The sequence below is a fragment of the Chiloscyllium plagiosum genome, unplaced genomic scaffold (genome assembly GCF_037043375.1).
Source record: "Chiloscyllium plagiosum isolate Xiang-an unplaced genomic scaffold, Cpla_swu_hap1 HiC_scaffold_33, whole genome shotgun sequence".
Classification (NCBI taxonomy): domain Eukaryota; kingdom Metazoa; phylum Chordata; class Chondrichthyes; order Orectolobiformes; family Hemiscylliidae; genus Chiloscyllium; species Chiloscyllium plagiosum.
Genome location: NW_028270171.1, coordinates 12,546,380 through 12,567,460, shown reverse-complemented (window position 1 = coordinate 12,567,460; position 21,081 = coordinate 12,546,380). Strand labels below are relative to the sequence as shown.

General features: G+C 46.2%; 1 protein-coding gene across 2 annotated transcripts in view; it reads left to right on the top strand.

The window, feature by feature from the left end:
- Positions 1 to 21,081, top strand: part of LOC122542213 (transient receptor potential cation channel subfamily M member 4) — a 94,374-nt gene that overhangs the window by 14,687 nt on the left and 58,606 nt on the right. For both annotated transcript variants that reach the window (XM_087978286.1, XM_043679710.2), the window contains exons 2-7: positions 2,187 to 2,254; positions 5,444 to 5,621; positions 10,797 to 10,977; positions 15,246 to 15,412; positions 18,092 to 18,269; positions 20,058 to 20,122. In XM_087978286.1, coding sequence (XP_087834412.1) covers positions 2,187 to 2,254; positions 5,444 to 5,621; positions 10,797 to 10,977; positions 15,246 to 15,412; positions 18,092 to 18,269; positions 20,058 to 20,122 — 837 coding nt within the window. The remainder of the gene's footprint in view (positions 1 to 2,186; positions 2,255 to 5,443; positions 5,622 to 10,796; positions 10,978 to 15,245; positions 15,413 to 18,091; positions 18,270 to 20,057; positions 20,123 to 21,081) is intronic.

The following is a 21,081-nucleotide window of genomic DNA, read 5'->3' as shown; positions in this document are numbered from 1 at the left end:
CGAAAGAGGTAACAATATCACTGTGTCATCATTTCATCATAATTTGCGTTGTGCCTTATGGATTGTTAATATTAGGAAATAATAAGAATTATTTGATAAGGATTGGTGGCACAGTAGCTCATTTGGGACATGGAGCCTGCTCTGCCATTCATTGTGATCATGGATGAGTTTAGGTGTTCAGGCCAACTATTCCCCCTATCCATGGGTTGCTGAGATCGATCTCAAAAAAATTCCATCTCACCCAACCTTCAATATTTCCAATGGTGGAGTATCCTCAACCCTTTGAGGTAGAGAATTCCAAAGATTCACAACCCTCAGTGTGAAGAAACATCACCCCCCTCCCATCTCAATCCTAGGACTGTGCCCCGTGTTCTAGATCCCTAAGACATGGGGGAAATGTTTCTCAGCGTTGACTCTGTTGATCCCCTTCAGAGTCTTGTATGTCTTGATGAGATCGACTCTCCTGAGAATGAAAGAATAGTACAGCATTGCAGCATGTCCTTCGGCCCAACAGGTCTGCGACAGATCTGTCAAAGGGCAATATATTATTACCATTACCCCCACTCATTCCCCATGCTCCTGTATATTTTGCTCTCTATGTATCTCTGTTGAAAGCGCCTTCTGAATCCATCATTCTGTCAGAGAGTCAAAGAGATGTACAACATGGAAACAGACCCTTCAGTCCAACCTGTCCCTGCCAACCAGATATCCCAAATTAATCTAATTCCATTTGCCAGCACTTGGCCCATATCCCTCTGAACCCTTCCTATTCATATACCCATCCAGATGCCTTTTAAATGTTGTAATTGTACCAGCCTCCACCACTTCCTCTGGCAGCTCATTCCATACACGTACCACCCTCTGAGTGAAAAAGTTGCCCTGAGGTCCCTTTTAAATCTTTCCTCTCTCACCTTAAACCAATGTCCTCTAGTTTTGGACTACCCTATCCCGGGAAAAAGACCTTGTCTATTTACCCTATCCATGCCCCTCATGATTTTATAAACCTCTATAAGGTCACCCCTGAGCCTCCGACACTCCAGGGGAAATAGTCCCAGCCTGTTCAGCCTCTCCCTGTAGTTGAAACCATCCAATCTCTGGCAAAATCTTTGTAAATCTTTTCTGAACTCTTTCTAGTTTAACAACAACTTTCCTGTAGCAGGGAGATCAGAATTGAATGCAATATTCCAAAAATGATCTAACCAATGTCCTGTAGAACCACAACATGATCTCCTAGCTCTTCCACTCCATGCACTGACCAATAAAGGCAGACAATGCAATCATAAATCTTAACAACCAGTTGCCTAAGTGACGTTTTTATTTTTGGTCTTTACCAATTATCTTAATTTTGTGGTTATCAGTCCTTTGGTCATTGATGTTGGATCCCCTGAATGTATTCCTCAAATGAGACAAAGAAATCAGCAAGATTTCCCTTTGGACAACACTGTGATGATCAAGAATCAATATTCATTTGAAAATCGATTCTCATCAACTCTTCAGACTTTACCAAATTCGAGCCAGCGTTCGAGGGGCACAGACAATCCAGTAATTTCAGCATCTGGAACATCTCCAGGCTGAAAGAGAAGGAATACAAATTACTGGTTGGGTGTGGCATGGTGGCTTAGTGGTGGCCTCACAGCACCAGGGACTGGGATTCGATTCCCACCTCGGGTGACTGTGTGGAGTTTACACGTTCTCCCCGTGTCCCCTTGTCTACGTGGGTTTGGTCCGGTTTCCTCCCACAATCCAAAGATGTGCAGGTCAGGTGAATTAGCCATGGGTAATGCAGGGTTACAAGGATAGGGGAGTGGATCTGATGGGATGCCCTTTGGGGGAATCAGCATGGGCTAAACAGGCCTCCTTCCACACTGTTGGGATTCTATGACTTACGTCAATGCAGTGATAGAGATTTGATCATTTCGCCACTGTGGGCGTAGTAACAGCATCATTCACTTCCAGTGAATCAAGGAGGCCCTTCAGCTCTAGTAGCAGGACATCTAATAAACTTTATCACTATTCTAAACTCCAAAGGATATGGATTCAACTTAATCAGCCCCTTATCAAAAGATTGCTCTCTCATCCCAGTTGTAACTACATTGACTGCCAGTTTCATCACAGTACCTGTTCATTGTATGAAGGACGCAGTGTGGGACTAACCCAGTGAATATTGGTGTATTTCTGTTCAACAGAGTTGGATCCCCAAGGTGATCAAGAAGAAAATCTGTTCCACCTTCCTCGAGGATACAACTGCCCAAAGGTAAAGGATGAATAGGGAACATAGAAGAAAGGATAATCTAGAAGGATTGATGGGCTAGAATCGGGCCAATATGTTGTGTTCTGCTCTGATCCATCACTCATGAAGAGTTAGAAACTGTTGCATTGAGCAGATTTTGAAAATATGTCCGTGGCCGGAGTTGATGATGCTGTATTTTTGATGGTGAATTTGAAACATTAATGGATTTGATCTTTCTTTAGCTGGTTGTCTGCACTATGTTTGCAAAGATAAGAACATTGCAGCACACCGCTGTGCAGAGGGACCTGGGTGTCCTTGTGCATGAATCACAGAAAGTTGGTTTGCAGGTACAACAGGTAATTAGGAAAGTAAATGGAATATTGTCCTTCAGGGTGTAGGTTTGCTCGCTGAGCTGTAGGTTTGATATCCAGATGTTTCATGAAACATCTGGATATCAAACCTACAGCTCAGCGAGCAAACCTACACCCTAAACCTCAATCTGAGCTACAAACCTTCACAAACCTTGCATATTGTCCTTCATTGCTAGCTGGATGGAGTTTAAAAATATGGAGGTTATGCTGTAGCTGTGTTGGACACTAGTGTGGCCACTGCCCGGAGAACTGCGTACAGTTTTGGTCTCCTTACTCGAGAAAGGATGTACTGGCTTTGGAGGGGGTGCAGAGGAGGTTCACTTGGTTGATTCCGGAGTTGAGGGGGTTGGTTTATGAGGAGACATTGAGTAGACTGGGACTATACTCATTGGAATTTAGAAGAATTTGGGGGTGGGGGTGGGGAGTGGGGAGAGGATCTTACAGAAACATATCAAATTATGAAGAGAATCGATAAGACAGAAGTAGGGAGGTTAATTACAGGAAACCAAATAATACTCAGGCCATGAGTAATATAATACTTCGGAATAGAAAGAGAGTGCACAGTCTGGGATACATAGATAGAAATGTATTGTTGGATACAGAAAAAGGGAAAGAATAATCGCTCTGAGTTTAGTGAAAGGGTTCTCCAGCAATGTGCGACCATAGTAACTTGTATTTACGCAATGTTTTAAACACAGTAAGTCATCCCAGAGAATTGCACAGAGTTGGGTCTGGGTGGGTTACTCTTCGGAGGGTCGGTGTGGACTGGTTGGGCCGAAGGGCCAGTTTCCACACTGTAGGGAATCTAATAAAAAATAATTTGTCAAAATCTGACACTCAGTCACAAAAGGAACAAGTGGTGCATGGATCACAAAAATTTGGTTTGCAAGTGCAGTAAGTGTTGAAAATGCAAATGGAATTGTAGCCTTTGTTACAAGGAGAATCAAGTATAAAAAAAGGGAGGTTTTGGTGCAACAGTACAGGCCTGTGTCTGGAGTATTATGTTTGGTTTCGTCTCTGTAAGATACTGGAGCAGAATTAACCCATTTGGCCCATCCTTCTGCTTCACCATTCAATCATGACTGATATGTTTCTCAAACCCCATTCTCCTGCCTTCTCCCTGTAACCTTTTAAATTAGATTACATTACAGTGTGGAACAGGCCCTTCAGCCCAACAAGTCCACACCGACCCGCCAAAGCGCAACCCACCCATCACACTACCTTTACCCCTTACCTAACACTACCGGCAATTTAGCATGGCCAATTCACCTGACCTGCACATCTTTGGACTGTGGGAGGAAACCGGAGCACCCGGAGGAAACCCACATAAACACAGGGAGAACGTGCAAACTCCACACAGTCAGTTGCCTGAGGCAGGAAATGAACCCGGGTCTCTGGCGCTGTGAGGCAGCAGTGCTAACCACTGTGCCACCGTGCCACCCACTAATCTTCTTACTAATCAAGATCTTCTTACTAATCAAGAACCTCTCTGTCTTAAATACAGACAATGACTTGACCTCCACAGCCCTCTGTGGTAATGAGTTCCACAGATTCACCACCTTCTGCCTGAAGAAATTCCTCTTTTATGAGATGACGTAATTGAATTCGAAACAGCTCAGAGAAGGCACACTTGACTGGGCAACACGGTGGCTCAGTGGTTAGCACTGCTGCCTCACAGCTCTGGGGTCCTGGGTTCAATTCCACCCTCGGGTGACTGTCTGCGAAGTTTGCACGTTCTCCCTGTGTCGGTGTGAGTGTCCTCCAGCTTCGTCCCACAGTCCAAGGACATGCAGGTCAGGTGGAATGGCCATGCTAAATTGCCCAATAGTGTCCAGAGATGTGCAGGCTAGGTGGGTCAGCCATGGGAAATGCAGGGATAGGATAAGGGGGTAGTGGGAAGCTCTTTGGAGGGTCAGTATGGAATCGATGGGCCAAATGGCCTGCTTCCCCCAATGTAGGAATTCTGGGATGCAGGGGTTAGCTTATGAGGAACAGTTGAGGCTGTACCTATTGGAGTTTAAATGGATGAGATTCTGCGGGACTTGACAAGGTGAACGCTGAGAAGATGTTTCCACTTGTGGAGGGAGTCTAGGACAAAGGGACACCATTTGGGGTCTTCCATTTGACACTTGGGTGAGGAGAATGTCTTTACCTCAGAAGATCATTAGTCAGTGGGATCTTCTTCCCCAATGCAGTTGGGTTGGGTCACTGACTATATACAAAGCTGAGTTGGACAGATTTTAGATTGAGAAAGGAGTCAAGGGTTATGGGGAGAGAAACGGAAGTAGAGTTGAGGCCACAGTCAGATCATTTGTGATCTTATTGAATGGAAGAGCAGGCTTGAAGGGTCAAGAGGTGGGTATTGCAGATGCTGGAGATTAGAGTCTATATTAGAGTGGTGCTGGAAAAGCACAGCAGGTCAGGCAGCATCCAAGGAGCAGGAACATCGACGTTTCGTGCAAAAGCCCTTCATCAGGATTCCTGATGAAGGGCTTTTGCTTGAAATGTCGACTCTCCTGCTCCTCAGATGCTGCCTGACCTGCTGTGCTTTTCCAGCATCACTCTAATCTTGAAGGGTCAAATAGTCTGCTTCTGCCCCAAGTATTAAACTTTTTGTTAAAGAGATAGATTTTAAGAAATTCCTTGAGGAGGAGAGAGGGAGGTGGAGAGGTTTAGGGAGAAGAATCTTTAGAGCTTCAGACAGCAAAAGACATAGAGAACTGCCAAGGGATGAAGGAAATTAGAACGGATGAGAAGCCAGAATTTGAGGAGTGTAGGAAACCCAAAGTTCCTCTTTGTCTCTCAGTTGATCAGTTTGGCTAATATCCCTCACTCTCTTTAGCAAACACCAGCTCTGCCAATGTGGCTATCCCAAGACTTGCCACAACCAGGTGGCAATGGAGGACAACTTCGGGGCTGCTGTGGTCAGCAGGTGGAACGCGGTTGATCACACGACGGAGGAGCCGACCGATGCGTTTGGAGACGTGGAGTTTTTCAGGAAAGGCAGGAGGCAAGGCAAGGTAGGAGCGAGTGGGCCTTCACATCCACTCGTGAACCCAGCGGTGCACCTCTCAGTGAAGGTGGCCCCGAATCATCAGTCAAATGGTAGCACAGAAGGAGACCGTTCAGCCCGTCTTGTCCTCGTTGAAAGAGCTATCCACCCCCAGCAGGAGTTCCCAGCTCTCCTTCCAAATAGCTCTGCTTGATCTTTAATGTCTAGCTGCAATAGGGCCTCAGATGCTGGGGTTGATGATGTCACTGGACAGGTATCCTGGGCTAATTCCCCTAGAGGTAAGGGTTCAAACCCAACCACACCAACACAATCAGGTGCTGAGAGATGCTTTTAGTAAGAGGGACCATGCCCTATCATCACTGTTACCAAACAAAAACCATCTGATTGACTAAGGCTATTGAGGGAGGCAAGTCTGCTATCCTTCCCTAATCTGGATTAGACAATACTCCAGGAGAAAGGGAGGACTGCAGATGCTGAAGATCAGAGTCAAAAAGTGTGGCACTGGAAAAGCACAGCAGGCCAGGCAGCATCCGAGGAGCAGGAGAGTCGATGTTTCGGGCATATCAGGAACGTTGACTCTCCTGCTCCTCGGATGCTGCCTGACCAGCTGTGTTTTTCCAGCACCACACTTTTTGACTCTCTAGATGTCACTCCAGACTAACGACTCTATAATGGTCTGGTAAACCATTCCTTTTAAGGGCAACAGGGGGGTGGGTAAAAATTACGAACCTTTCCTTGACACCCACATCCTGTGAAAGAATAATTTGAAAGAAAAACCTCTAATAGTGCAGCACTCCCTTAGAACCACACTGGGATCTCAACTTAAATTTCATTCCCTAAATCCTAAAACCTTCTGACTGCAGCAAGGGTCACTTGTTATGGTCAGGCACTCTTTGCCAGGCAGAAACTTCCAATCCTTCAGGCTAATTGCTTATGAGGATGATTCCTGGAATGAGAACCTCCAGATAAGAAACAAGACCGAATAAAGCGGGAATGTTCCCCTTGGATAAGAGAGGGCTAAGAAGAGATTTGTTTGCAAAATCATGAGAGGTCTGGATGGAGTAGATAGGGAGAAGCTGTTCTTGCTTGGACAAGGATTGGAAACGGGGGTGCAAACCATTCGGAAAAGAATTAAACGCGGCGTGAGAGAAAGCTTTCTCACATGGCGAGTAATTTAATCAGGTACGCTCTGCCTGGAGGTGTGGTGGAGGCAGGTTCAATCAAAACACTCCAGTCAATGTTGAACGATTAGTTAAAAAGAAAGAGTGTGCAAGCTTAGAGGGAAAAGAGAGAATCGCACTGTTTCAAAATGGTCATTTGGATAATGAGGGAAAATGGGGACATAGGGATGAAATGTGTCAGAGGAATCAGAGTTAACGTTTCGGGGCGGGTCACTCTTCCTTAGAGTCAGGATTAGAGTGGTGCTGGAAAAGCACAGCAGGTCAGGTAGCATCCGAAGTGCAGGAAAATCAACATTTCAGACAGGGTACCTGATGAAGGGCTCCTGCCTGAAGGGTTGGCATGGTGACTCAGTGGCTGCCTCACAACGCCAGGGACCTGGGTTTGATTCCAGCCTCAGGCGACTGTCTGTGTGGAGTTTGCACATTCTCCCCGTGTCTGTGTGGGTTTCCTCTGGGTGCTCCTGTTTCCTCCCACAATCCAAAGATGTGCAGGTCAGGGTGAATTGGCTATGCTAAATTGCCCATAGTGTTAGGTGCATTAGTAGGGAGGAGGGGAATGGGTCTGGGTGGATTACTCTTCGGAGGGTCGGTATGGACTTGTTGGGCTGAAGGGCCTGTTTCCACACTGTAGGGAATCTCATCTAATCAGACCTGCTGTGCATTTCCAGCATCTGCAGTCCTCACTTTCGCCAACTCTTCCTTACAACTCAGTTCTCACCGGACCTGAAATGCTAACTCCAGTCAGTATGGGCAAGACGGGCCAAATAACCTCCTTCTGTGTTGTCTCATTTCAGCGCAGACATGACGGGCCAAGTAGCTAAGTAACAACTCCGTGATTCTGTGATTAATGGTCAGCCAGTTAGATCAAAACTGCCACTGTGCCGCAAGAGTCCTTTCTGGCTGCTTCTATCCCTTTTCAAAACCATTGTTCCTTGAGTCAAATATTGCAGGTGGGAGAGCACGGGCTTATTCCAAAGGTTAGGGATAAGAAATCCTCTCAGTAGCTCTCCCCAAATTAATGAAAATAACCAGCAGCATTGCAGAATCTTACCGTACAGAGGAAGATGCAGTCCATGGTGGCTGCGCTGTCTCTTTTGAGGGTCGCTCTGAGTAACTCAATTCTCCATATTCACTTTCCCCATTGTCCTGCCAATCCTCCCTCTGAGAAGCCATTTTTTCCACTATTACAACACCATAGCTGGGATGGCATTGTGGCTCAGTGGTTAGCACTGCGGCCTCGATTCCAACCTCGGGCGACTGTCTGTATGGAGTTTGCACACTCTTCTCGTCTCTGTGCGAGTTTCCTCCGTGTGCTCCGGTTTCCTCCCACAGTCCAAAGATGTGTAGCTTAGGTGGATTTGCTGTGGGGAGCATGGGAATAGGATAGAGGGGTGGGCCGAGGTGGATGCTCTTTGGAAGGTCAGTGTGGACTTGATTTTTTTTAATTTCAAAATATACTTTATTCATAGAAATAAATCTTTGGTACTTGTACAATTTGTCATGTCGTTCATAGATATATACATTGCATGTCTTAACATTACAAAGAACAGATTGAATTACTCAAATTTACAGTTATCCTATTTACAGTTCCCTTTATTAACCATCCAGTCTCTTGTTATTTAGCTGTGGCTTCAGCAGAACCCACCTACTGAGTGGGTGCCCTGTTATACTATAGCAAATGTACCTTTTTTAATCCCAGTTTATGGGGTTACCATTGTCCATTTGACTGTCCTGTCTCTGGGGAAGTTGTCTGCATCCCCATGGTGAGCACGAACTGCTGGACCCTTGCTGGGCTGAGGTAGCTATCCAGGCTCTCACTGTGGTCATTTACCCGCTCTGGAATCATTGAGCCAAGGCAAGGGTCCGCACCATCCAGTTCTGTGTCTGACAATGGGACTGTCAGAGGATCGCAGCTCTCAGTTGTCTGCAATTGTGGGGCAGTGGGTACCCCCTGATTCCCACGGAGGGTGGACTTCAGGGGGTCCGTTGTTTCCTGGTTGGGAGGAAATGCCCCCCTCTTTATCTACGGCGCTCTGTCTCTTCTTCTGGTGGTGATGACATTCTTTGCGCCCGTCTTCCCCATCTGAAGAGCTGGCCGTCCCTCCCTCGTGCAGCTGTCTTTTCCCCCTTTGCTGGGAGGCTTTGGGGGCCTGGCCGGATTTTCTCTTCCTGTTTTTAACAGGTATCCACTCCTCTGCCTGCTCGATTACCTTCTCCTCCATTGCTTCCATCTGCCCCGCTAGAGCTAGGGTCAGCTGCTGTGTCTCTCCGCTGGCTGCCGCCTCCTCTACTCCAGCCTGTTCTTCTTTCTGGGTGCCACCAGACTCCGTTTCCCTGCTGTCTGGGTGGACCTTACTGGTCGTTGGGGGTCCACGGCTCGCATTGTCACCTCCGGCCATCTGTGCGTAAGTGGGGCCCCCCCCCCGTCTTGGGCAGGTCTTGTACACGTGGCCCGCCTCTCCGCACAGGTTGCAGCTCTTTGCTTCCTGACAGCCCTTAGTCAGGTGACCCTCCTGTTTGCAGTTCCTGCAGATGGTCCCCTTGCAGTCCGCCATCACGTGTCCCGACTTCCCGCAGGTTCGGCACACTTTCGGCTGCCCTGCATATGTCAGGTAGCCTCTGCTCCCTCCAGTTGCGAAGCTCGAGGGTGGGTGGAGAATGTTCCCATTGCCATCGACCCTCAGAGTCACCCTGACCTGCCGCTTACTGGTCCAGATCCCAAAGGGGTCGATCACATCGGTGGCTTCTCCCTCAACTTGGACGTACCTTCCCAGGAAGGTCAGGACATCAGCGGCTGGAACATAGGGGTTGTACATATGGATTGTAACAACCCGACTCCTCTGTGCAGGAAGCATGCACAATGGGGTTGCAGACAAGATGGAAAACAGCGGCTCCCCTTCCTTCTCCTTGAAGACCTTCAGGAGCTGTTTGCACTGCTTCACACTCCTGAAGGTCACGTCAAAGTAGACTGCCCCAGGGAAATCCTGCAGGCAGTACACGTCCGCTGCAGCGAACCCACAGCATCCCAGCAATACCTTCTTAATAAACAGGATGCGATCCACCGGTGTACGACCCTCCACCTTCTTCACAGTCACCCAGACGGTGTTTCGAACCCCCTGCGCAGGGCTGCGGGCAGGTGTTGAGGCCATAGCTCTGAGGTTGGCTGGTCCCTGAATTGGCGTTAGGCCGAAGCTAGCATGAAGATCCACCAATAGCAGGTCAGCACAGCCAAGCGATCCTCTAACATCCAAGCACGATCCAGCGATGATCTCCACTAGCTCTGATGACTCGCAACTCGACCCCTGTCCTGATAAAAACAGACACTTGATCTTAGCCAAAAGGCCGAAAAAAAACGTCAGTGTGGACTTGATGGACCAAATGGCCTGTTTCTGCACTGGAGGGATTCTATGAACAATTCTGTCCGTTGCTAGCAGTGTGGGTTTGTATCACAGAATTATTATGGTAGAGAAGGAGGCCATTCAGCCCTTTGTGTCTGCACTGGCTGTATTGCCTGGTGCCAATTTCCCCAAACCCTGCACACCATTAGCATCCAGTGCCCTCTTCAATGCTTCACAAACAGAGAGAGAGAGAGAGTCTCAAAACATCAGGGGACTAAAGTGTTCATGTTAATGGCAACCACATCCATCAGTCAGTAAACAAAGGCAAGGGTGTTAGAAAGACCTAGGTTCAAATTTGGCTTGAGTGTAGAGATCTCTGCTGATTGCGAACACGTGCTGCCTTTTGGGTGAGGTATTAAACCTCAGCTCTACCTCCCAGCTCGGGAAGATTTTTTAAAAATCTGACGGCATTATTTTAAAGACCAGGGGAGTTGCCCGGTCGCGGACAACTAACTAACCTCACAAACAGCTGACCTGGCCATGTTTGTGGGATCTTACTGTGCGCAAGTCAGATCGACTCCGTTACGGCGGCAGCTGCGCTTGATTGGCTGCAAAGCGCTTGGTGAACGGTGCCACATAAATGCAGTTTCTTCCCTTTGACAGTTTGTCCGACTGTCTTCAGACACTGAACCCGCCATCGTCTACACCCTGATCACCCAGTTCTGGGGGATCCCGCCTCCCAACCTGGTGGTGTCCGTTGTCGGGGGGGAACGGAGCTTAAAGATGAAGACCTGGCTGAAGGACATTCTCCGCCGGGGGCTGGTCAAAGCTGCACAGAGTACAGGTGAGGTTCCCCACATCCCAACATCCCCCCCTCCCCCGCCCAAACCCCTGGGTAACAAGTGGGGCACGACTTTCGTCTGCATTTACATTAAAGTGTCGGAAATCTGGAATTAAAGCTGGAAATGCTGGGAGTACTCGGTGTGTCAGGCAGTATCCGTGGACAGACAGTGTGTCAGCATTTCAAATCCAACACGACTCTTCAAATCTGAAGAAATTAACCCTTTTCCTCTCTCCCCACAGACTCTGCCAGTTCTACTGAGTACTTTCAGCATGTCCTTTTTCTGTATACTTTAGAAACATGGAAAATAGGTGCAAGAGTAGGCCATTCAGCCCCTCAATGCCGCACCCCCATTCAATATGATCATGGCTGATCATGCAGTCTCAGTATCCCACTCTCCCTTTCTCCCCATACTTCTTGATCCCTTTAGCTCCAGGGGACCATGCCCTTCTCCCTTTTGAATATATCTAACAAACTGGCCCCAAACAGTTTCCTGTGGGAGAGAATTCCACAGGTTCACAGCTTCCAGAGTGAAGATGTTCTTCCTCATCTCAGTCCTGAATGGCTTACCCTTTATTCTTAGTTAAAAATCACACACCACCAGGTTATAGTCCAACAGTTGCATTTGGAACTACAAGCTTACGGAGTGTTGCTATTTAGTCAGGTAGCTAGTCACCTGATGAAGGAACAGCACTCCGATAGCTTGTACTTCCAAATGAACCTGCTGGGCTATAACCTGGTGTTGTGTGATTTTTAACTTTGTCCATCCAAGTCCAACATCTCCACATCATGGCCACCTTTATTCTTTGGCTGTGACCCCTAGTTCTGGACTTCCTCATTGTCGGGAACATTCTTCCTGCATCTAACCTGACCAGTCCCGTCAGGATTTTGTATGTTTCTATGAGATCTTCCCATATTCTTCTCAATTCCAGCGAATGTAAGTCCAGTCGACCCAGCCTTTCCCCGTATGTCAGTCCTGCCATTCTGGGGAATCAGTCTGGTGACCCTCCACTGAGCTCCCTCAATAGCAAGAATGTCCTTCCTCAGACTGGGAGACTAAAACTGCACACATACTCAAGGTGAGGCCTCACCAAGGCCCTGTATAACTGCAGCAAGACATCCCTACTCCGATACTCAAATCCTTTCATTATGAAGGCCAGTATGCCATTAGCTTTCCTCACTTCCTGCTGCACCTGCATGCCAACTTTCAGTGACCATGTTCCACTTTGACATCCACCCACCAGCTGCACCTGCATACCAACCTTCAGCGACTGTTCCACCATGACACCCAGGTCTCATTGCACCTCACCTTTTCCTAAATTGCCACCATTTTGATAATAATCTACCGTCCTGTTTTTGCAACCAAAATGGATAACCGCACATTTATCCACATAATATTGCACTTGCCAACTATTTGCCCACTCAGCCAGTCTGTCCAAGTCACCCTGCAGCCTCTTATCAACCTCCTCACAGCACACAATGCTACCCAGCTTAGTGTCACCTGCAAATTCGGCGATAATGGCATTCAATTCCTTCGTCCAAACCATAATGTATATTGTGAAAACTTGGGTCCCAGCACTGAACCTTGCGGCGCCCCACACATCACTACCTGCCACTCTGAAAAGGACCTGTTTATTCCAATTCTCTGCTTCCTGTCCGCCAATGAGTTCTCAATCACATCAATTCATTATCTCCGATACCATGAGCTTTAATTTTCCTTACTAATCTCTTGTGTGGTGCCTTGTCAAAAGCCTTTGGAAAGTCCAGATACACAATATCTATTGATTGATCATTGTTTACTTTACTGGTCGTATCCTCAAAGAGTTCCAGAAGATTTGTCAAGCATGATTTCCCTTTAGTGAATCCATGCTGACTAGGACTCTTTCTGTCGCTGTTTTCCAAATGTTCAGTTATTTACACCCTTAATGATTGATTCCAGCATTTTCCCCACCACCGATGTCAGGCTAACTGGCCTATAAGTCTCCATTTTTCTCTCTCCCTTTTTTAAAGAGTGGAGTTACATTAGCTACCCTCCAGTCCATTGGAACTCTTCCAGGATCTACAGAGTACTGGAAAATGAGCAACAATGTGTCCACTATTTCTAAGGCCTCCTCCTTAAGTACTCTGGGATGCAGAGCCCCAGGCCCTGGGGACATTTCGGGTTTTAATCCCATCAATTTCCCCAATACCATTTCCTGACTAATAAGGATTTCCTCCAGTTCCTCCTTCATGTTTGACCCTCTGTCCCGAGCTTTTCCTGAAGGTTATTGGGGTCCTCCTTAGTGAAGACAGATCCAAAAGTTCTGCCATCTTTTTGTTGTTCATTATGAATTCACCTGCAAGGGACTTACGTTTGTCTTCACCAGTCTTTTTCCCTTCACATATCTATAGAAACTTTTGCAGTCAGTTTTTATGTTTTCTGCAAGCTTACTTTCATATTTTGTTTTCCATTTCCGAATTAAACCCTTTGCCCTCTTCTGTTGATTTTAAAATTTTTCCCAATCCTTAGGTTTGCTGCTTTTTCAGGCCAATTTATATGCCTCTTGTTTGGATTTAACATGATTCCTGATTTCCCTCGTTGACCATGGTTGAGCCACCTTCCTTTTTTGAATCTTACGCCAGACAGGGATGTACAATTGTTAAAGTTCATCCAGGTATTCTTTAAATGAAAGCCCTTCAAGCCTGCTCAGTCATTCATTATGATCATGGTTGATCATCTAATCAACTGACTTTTCAATCCATACCCTTGATCCCTTAAATCCCTTAAGTCCCAGGTGCTACATTAGATCCTTGAAATCATACAATGTTTTGACCTTGACCACTTTATTCTTCAAATTACATAAGGGAGTTAATTTTTACTTTATATGGTGGTGGAAAATGGGCAGCATTGAACCAGGTGTGGTATTTTTTAGATTAATGAAGATTATCTTCAAAGTAAATTTTATTAGGGAAGAAATTAAAAGATTAAAAGTAAAAGACAGAGATCATTAGGAGGCCATTCAGCCCACTGTGCCTGAACTAGCTCTCTGACACCATCCAAATAGTCGCATGCCCCTTTGCTCTTTCCCCAGAGAGTGACAATTCTGATTAAGTTCTGATCTGATTCTGTTTTGGAACTTACGACCAAATCTTTTGGACAGCGGGTTCCAGATTACGATATCTCACTGTTTCCTTATCTTCCATTTTTGTTCTTTTTTGCTAATAACTTTCAAAACCAGGTGTGGTGTTCAATGGTTTAATTGACCTGTGTTTGATTACATGAGTCTGGTAATTGATCTATGCTCACTGTGCTTGATTGGTTATGTCTGGTCATTGACTTCAAACAAAATAGAAACCAGATGCAATTCGAAGCAGGTATTTTGTATTACAGGGATATTTTAACACTCTTGTAAATAAATGTGTTGAACATCAATAATCCAGTGTTATCACTGCAATGCTCTAAGATGAGGAAAATAAATGATTAAATCTCTTGACCCCCGATTGTACACTCTATGATTTTCCCTTGCATTAACAATTATGGAAAGGACAGCCAATCATAGATATGAGGGGTGACCAATATGATCCCTTTCTAATATCACCATGGCTCATAATTCAAATGAAAACCACGGTCCCTCTATGTTTCACAAGTTATAGAAACAGCTGCAATTGCAAAGTTTCAACCTTTGATCAAAAGTTGTTGAGTTTACCCATTTCTCTGAGCACGAACTGTTGCACCCTATGTACTCTCTCCAACCTGCTCAGGATTTTGAAAACCCCTCTCAAATCTCCTCTCCATCTCTTCTTTCACCTTTTGATTAAGGAGCAGTGCTCTGAAAACTTGTGATTTCAAATAAACCTGTCAGACTATAACCTGCTGTCATGTGATTTCTGACGTTGTCCACCCCAGCCCAACAGTGGCACCTCCACTCCATCTCTTCTCCCCAAGGAGAAGAGTCTCAAATTCTTCAACCTTGTAACTGTCCTCATAACTGAAGTTTCTCATCCCTGGAACCAAACTTGTGAATCGCTTCAGCAGTCTGTCCATTGCATTCACGCCTTTTCTATAATGCTGTGCCCACATGAGTGCAGAGGACACTGTTAATCACTCTCTCAACCTGTCTTGCATCTTTAATGCACATGTACATCCAATTCCCTTTGCTCTTATGAACACTCTCAGAACAAACCCTTGTTGTTATTGAAATCTACTGTCCTCCGCACCACCGCTGATAACCGTCACTCACTGAACCTCCCAGGTATCAGGTTTATCATGTTCATGTTGATCCTTCTCACAGGAGCATGGATTATGACGAGTGGACTGCAAGTTGGCATTGGCAAGTACGTTGGTCAGGCGGTGCGTGACCATGCTACAGCAAACACACGGTCAACTGCTAAGGTGGTTGCCATGGGGATAGCACCGTGGGGAATAGTATACGAGAAAGAGCGTCTGGTGAACCCCAAGGTAAGATTGGCAGAGTAGGGGGCTTTGTAAGAGTCGGGGTGACTGCATATGCTTATATATATAAGAACATGGAGGAGGGGAAGGCCGTATATCCCATTGGACTGCTATTGGACTGCTATTGGTCTGCCTTTCAATAATGCCATATCTTATCAGATTGTGGTCTCAAGCCACTTTTATGCCCGATTCATATAACTTCATTTGATCAAAAATCTACCTAACTCAGACTCGAGGACCCTGACTCTACTACTCTTTGGGAAAGATAATTCCACAGAATAAAGAGAGAAAGAAAGTCTCCTCATCCCAGTCAAATGGGATATTCTTGGCAGGATGGTATATGATCATCATTAGTGTCTACTGGGGACACAGTAGCTGAATTGGAATGTTCTAGACTCATAAGCTGAACGTCTGGCTTAATTACTTGGAGGCATGGGTTCAATTCCTAACAACACCTGAGTAATTAGATTCAAGTCATAAATCCGGACAACAACCATGAATCTCCAATCTAGGGCGGCACGGTGCCTCAGTGGTTAGCACTGCTGCCTCACAACGCCTGGGACCCAGGTTTGATTGCAGCCTTGGCAACTGTCTGTGTGGAGTTTGCACGATCTCTCCTTGCCTGTGCGGGTTTGCTCTGGTTTCCTGCCAAAGTCCAAAGATGTGCAGGTTAGGTGAGTTGGCCAGGCTAAATTGTCCAGAATGTTCAGGGATGTGTAGGTTGGGCGCAAATGTAGGAGTCTGGGTGGGTTACTCTTCGGAGGGTCGGTGGAGACTTGTTGGGCCGAAGGGCCTGTTTCCATGCTGTAGGGATTCTAGAAAAAATACAAGATTGTTGTAAAAAAAATCTGGTTCCCCCATATCCCTTTAGGAAAGGAAATCTGCCATCCTTACCTGAACTGACCTTCATGTGACTCTCGACCCACAGCAATGTGGGTAATTCTTCTCTGCCCTTTGAAATGATGCAGTAAGACTGGCAATGCTATCAAACTGCCAGAGAGAATACTTTGGATGTACCCAAACCACACAGACTGCAGCAAGTCACCACCACCTTCTTCTCAACAGAGTTAGTGGTGGCTGTGAATTGCCTTGTGAGACTCACGTACAAATGCAAATATAAGGACTACACATGACACATGTTAGAATAAGATTGTGTGTGTATGCATGAATGTGTGTTGTACAAGTGTGTGTGTATGTGAGTGTGCGCGTCAGTGAGAGAGTGCACTTTTTTAAGTGTGTAATGAATTCTTGTATAAATATCAGCACTGTGTACAGACTGATTATGAAATATTATACAAATTTAAACAACAATTACCACTTGCGCACACAGAGTCAAATTGTAAGTGGAACATTAAATGCAGCATTGACAGATTTTGATGTAATTTCTAAGCGCCAACTTAACAACAACCCTGATCATAGCTCTTTCAATCTGATGTCCCAGTCGCTGCTAAATGATTTAATAAATACTAACAATTATACTTGATGGTTTCTGATTTCTGGTTCTGCTTTTATCGTATGTGCATTCAAAGACATTACAGTTTCTAGCTGCTCCTGGTTTCCTTCCACAGTCCGTAGGTGTGTAGGTTGGGTGAATTATCCATGGGAAATGCAGGATTATAGGGATAAGTTGGGAGGGGAGAGGATTGAGGACCTCACTGTTGGGGTCCAATGTTCTATGTTTAAAGTTGCTTTACTAAAGAGCCATTATTATCAAGCTTTTATCACTATTAGATTAGATTAGATTAGATTACTTAGATTACTTACAGTGTGGAAACAGGCCCTTCGGCCCAACAAGTCCACACCGACCCGCCGAAGCGCACCCACCCAGACCCATTCCCCTACATTTACCCCTGCACCTAACACTACAGGCAATTTAGCGTGGCCAATTCACCTAACCTGCACATTTTTGGAGTGTGGGAGGAAACCGGAGCACCCGGAGGAAACCCACGCAGACACGGGGAGAATGTGCAAACTCCACACAGAGAGTCGCCTGAGGCGGGAATTGAACCCGGGTCTCTGGCGCTGTGAGGCAGCAGTGCTAACCACTGTGCCACCGTGCCGCCCTATTGTGTATCTGTACTTATGCATGTGGGTCTTGCATCTATGTATGTGTGCATCTGTATGTTTGTTTAAATGTGCATATTTCAGCAAAGTTATTTGTATGCCGGCAGTCCCTGGGTTCCAAGCAGGTTCTGTTCCTGACCATGTTTGCAAGTTGAGTTGTATGCAAGTTGGAACACAATGCAGGACAATATAAAATAGCTACTCGTAAGTACAGGAAATGCTTGCCAGATCTTTAACATTACACTCCTGGAAGGGGATTGCGATTGTAAGTATGAATATTCATAAATCAGACGTTCGTAAACGAGGGATTCCCTGTAATTTTATTTAGGGAGAATTTGTGCGTATGTCCGTGCTTGTGTGTGTCTGTGTGAGTGTGAATATGAACACAGAACTTAGAAAAGCACAGCACAAAACAGGCCCTTCGGCCCACAATGTTGTGCCGAAGACTATTCCGAATCTAAAATAAAATAACCTAAAATAATCTAAAATAAAATATATGTTGTGAGTGTGTGCCTGTGTGAAAGTGTATGTGTGTGTGAAAGTATGTGTAACAATGTGTGTGAGAGGCATGCGTCTGCAGGCCCAGATTTGATTCTTACTTGCCTGTTTGCATTTGGTCAGGGCTCCTTCCCTGTTGAGTACACAATAAGTAGTGACAAAGAGGAAGAGCACACACTGGATGATAATTACTCTGCCTTCCTGCTGGTGGACGATGGCACGAACAATCGGATGGGAGGAGAAATTCAGTTCCAAGCACAATTGGAGCAACATATATTGACACAGAGGACAGGAATCGGAGGTGTGTATTACCAGAACAGCAGGCTGCTTTGTCCTGACTGGCATCAAGCCTATAGAGTGTTCTTGACCCAATGTCCCCTTGTTTAAAACAGTCCGGGAGAGTCACTATGATTAGTTTTCAGTTATTACCCACCATGAGACATTGGTCTGGTCTTTGCTCCCCCACAAACATCTCCTTCAACCCCAAAAAACATAGAATCCCCTACAGTGTGGAAACAGGCCATTTGGCCCAAGTCCACACTGACCCATCAAAGTGTAACCCACCCGGACCCATTCCCCTACCCTATTGCGCTAGATTTCCCCCTTACTAATGCACCTGCTCTACACATCCCTGAACACAATGGGCAATTTATTATGACCAATTCACCTAACCCACATATATTTTAGATTGTGGGAGGAAACCGGAGCACCCAAAGGAAACCCACCCAAGTGAAAGGTGAAAGGGTTAGATTAGATTAAATTTCTTATGGTATGGAAACAGGCCCTTCGGCCCAACAAGTCCACACCGACCCTCTGAAGAGTAACACGCCCAGACCCATTCCCCCTGACTAATGCAGCTAACACTATGGGCAATTTAGCACGGCCAATTCACCTGACCTGCACATCTTTGGATTGTGGGAGGAAACCCATGCAGACACTGGGAGAATGTGCAAACTCCACTCAGACAGTTGCCCAAGGCAGGAATTGAACCCGGGTCCCTGGCACTGTGAGGCAGCAGTGCTAACCACTGAGCCACTGTGCCACCCCAGCGGTTACATTGGGAGTGAGCCAGGAGAGTGTGTTTCTGTCAAATTTGACAACAATGCATGTTCTGTGTAAGTAGGGAATGGGAAGGTGAGAGGCGAGAGGTTTAGAGGGAATTTAAGAAAAGGCTTTTTTCACCCAGAGGATGGTGGGGGTGTCTGGAATGCGGTTCCTGGGACTGGAGTTGAGGTAGGAAACCTCACAGTCTTTGGATGAGAACTTGAAATATCGTAACAGTCAAGGCTATGGGTCAGATGTAAGAAGGTGGAGTGAGCGTGGATGGGGTTGGTGTCGAAAGGTCTCGCTTGTGTTATATGACTCTATGAAATGCCTCTTGTAGAAGGTTGCTAATCCCTGGAATTCTCTTTTACAGAACAGTGGGAGGGTGGATTGTTGGGTTTGCTCAAAGCTGAGTTAGATTTTTAATTGACAAGGCAGTCAAAGGTTACAGGAAAAGGGTGCTGCGGGGGAAGGTGTAGTTAAGCCCACAGTCAGATCAGCCATGTTCTGTTGAATGATGGAGCAGGCTAAAAGGCTGAAAGGCCTACTGTTGCTTTTTTAAAAATTCATCCACAGGATGAGGGCATCACTGCCTCGGCCAGTATTTATTAACCCCTCCCTAATTTCCCAAATGACAGTTAAGAGTCAACCCCGTTGCTGTGGGTCTGGAGTCACATGTAGGCCAGACCAGGTGAGGATGGCAGATTCCCTCCCTAAAGGGCATCAGTGAACCAGATGGGTTTTTCCTGACGATCAACGATCGATTCACAGTCGCCATTAAACCTTTAATTCCAGATATTTGTTGAATTCAAATTGTACCCTGCCGTGGTGGGAATCGATCCCCGGAGTGTTACCTGGGTCTCAGGATTAACAGCCAAGTGGTAAAGCCATTGCGCCATAGCCTCCCCATTGCTTCTTATCTCTTATGTTCTGATGTAGAAGAGTGCACCGACCAATGTACAGAGAGGCACTCAGGCACAAACAAACTGACAAACACTCACATTAACATTGAGGATTGTGCTTTAACTCTGTTCCTTGCCTGCAGGGAGAGGAAGCATTGAGATTCCTGTGCTGTGCATGCTGATCCAAGGGGGGCCCAACATGCTGGAGGTGAGCAGTCGATTGAGGCCATTCTATCTGAATGTATGGTGGGCAGTGAGGCCTTCTCTCCACAGTGACTGGGCACTTCCAGCAGGGACTAACAGTATCTAGTGGTGGCAAAGGTCCAATAATCAGACCTGTCCCAATAACTGGAAGATGTCCCGTTCCCAATGGCCCGAGCAATGACCTCCTTTTTAAGGAGATCCCCTCCTTAAAGGTGATGAGGAGAAATGTCTTTACCCAGAGAATGGGGAGCCTGTGGAATTCTCTGCTACTGAAAGCGGTTAAGGCCAAAATATTGAATGTTTCTAAGAAGGATGCAGTTCTTGGGACTAGAAATATCAAAGGGAAGGGGTCGAGAAGCAGGAGCAGGATACTGAGTTGGATGATCAGCCATGATCATACTGAATGGCTTGAAGGGCTAAAGATCTACTCCTGCTTCAATTGTCTTCATTGAAGTCATTCATCATCGAGTGACGATGACTGAGATATGCTTTCTTCGAGGGATCCTGATAAGGTCACCTAATTTATAATGGATGCATATATTTTCTTCCCCACCATGACCCTAAGTTGCAAGATTTGAAATTTGCCATGACCCCACAATGGCTATAAACCAGTAAAATGTGTGAATGATTACACCCTGGTCCAAATCACCTTGTAACTTCACAACGGAGCTTCTACAAGAGCAGAACTTCTGCTTCCTAGGATGACTGTTTTTGGTTTTATTCCCTCCGACTGGTAGGAAAATGGAGTGGATGGGGGTGTGGGGGGGTGGGGCACTGTTGTGAGGTCTGTGGGTGGGTGGGTGGGGGCAGGGTGAAGCAAAGTGTTTGATTCTCAGAGTCCTTAAAGGTCATCTAGCTACACCTTGACATTTCTGAAGCTGGAATCCGACCTCGGAGATCCAACCCCAACATGACATAAAAACACGAGGATCTAAATTGGATGTGCTTTTCCACACATCGGGT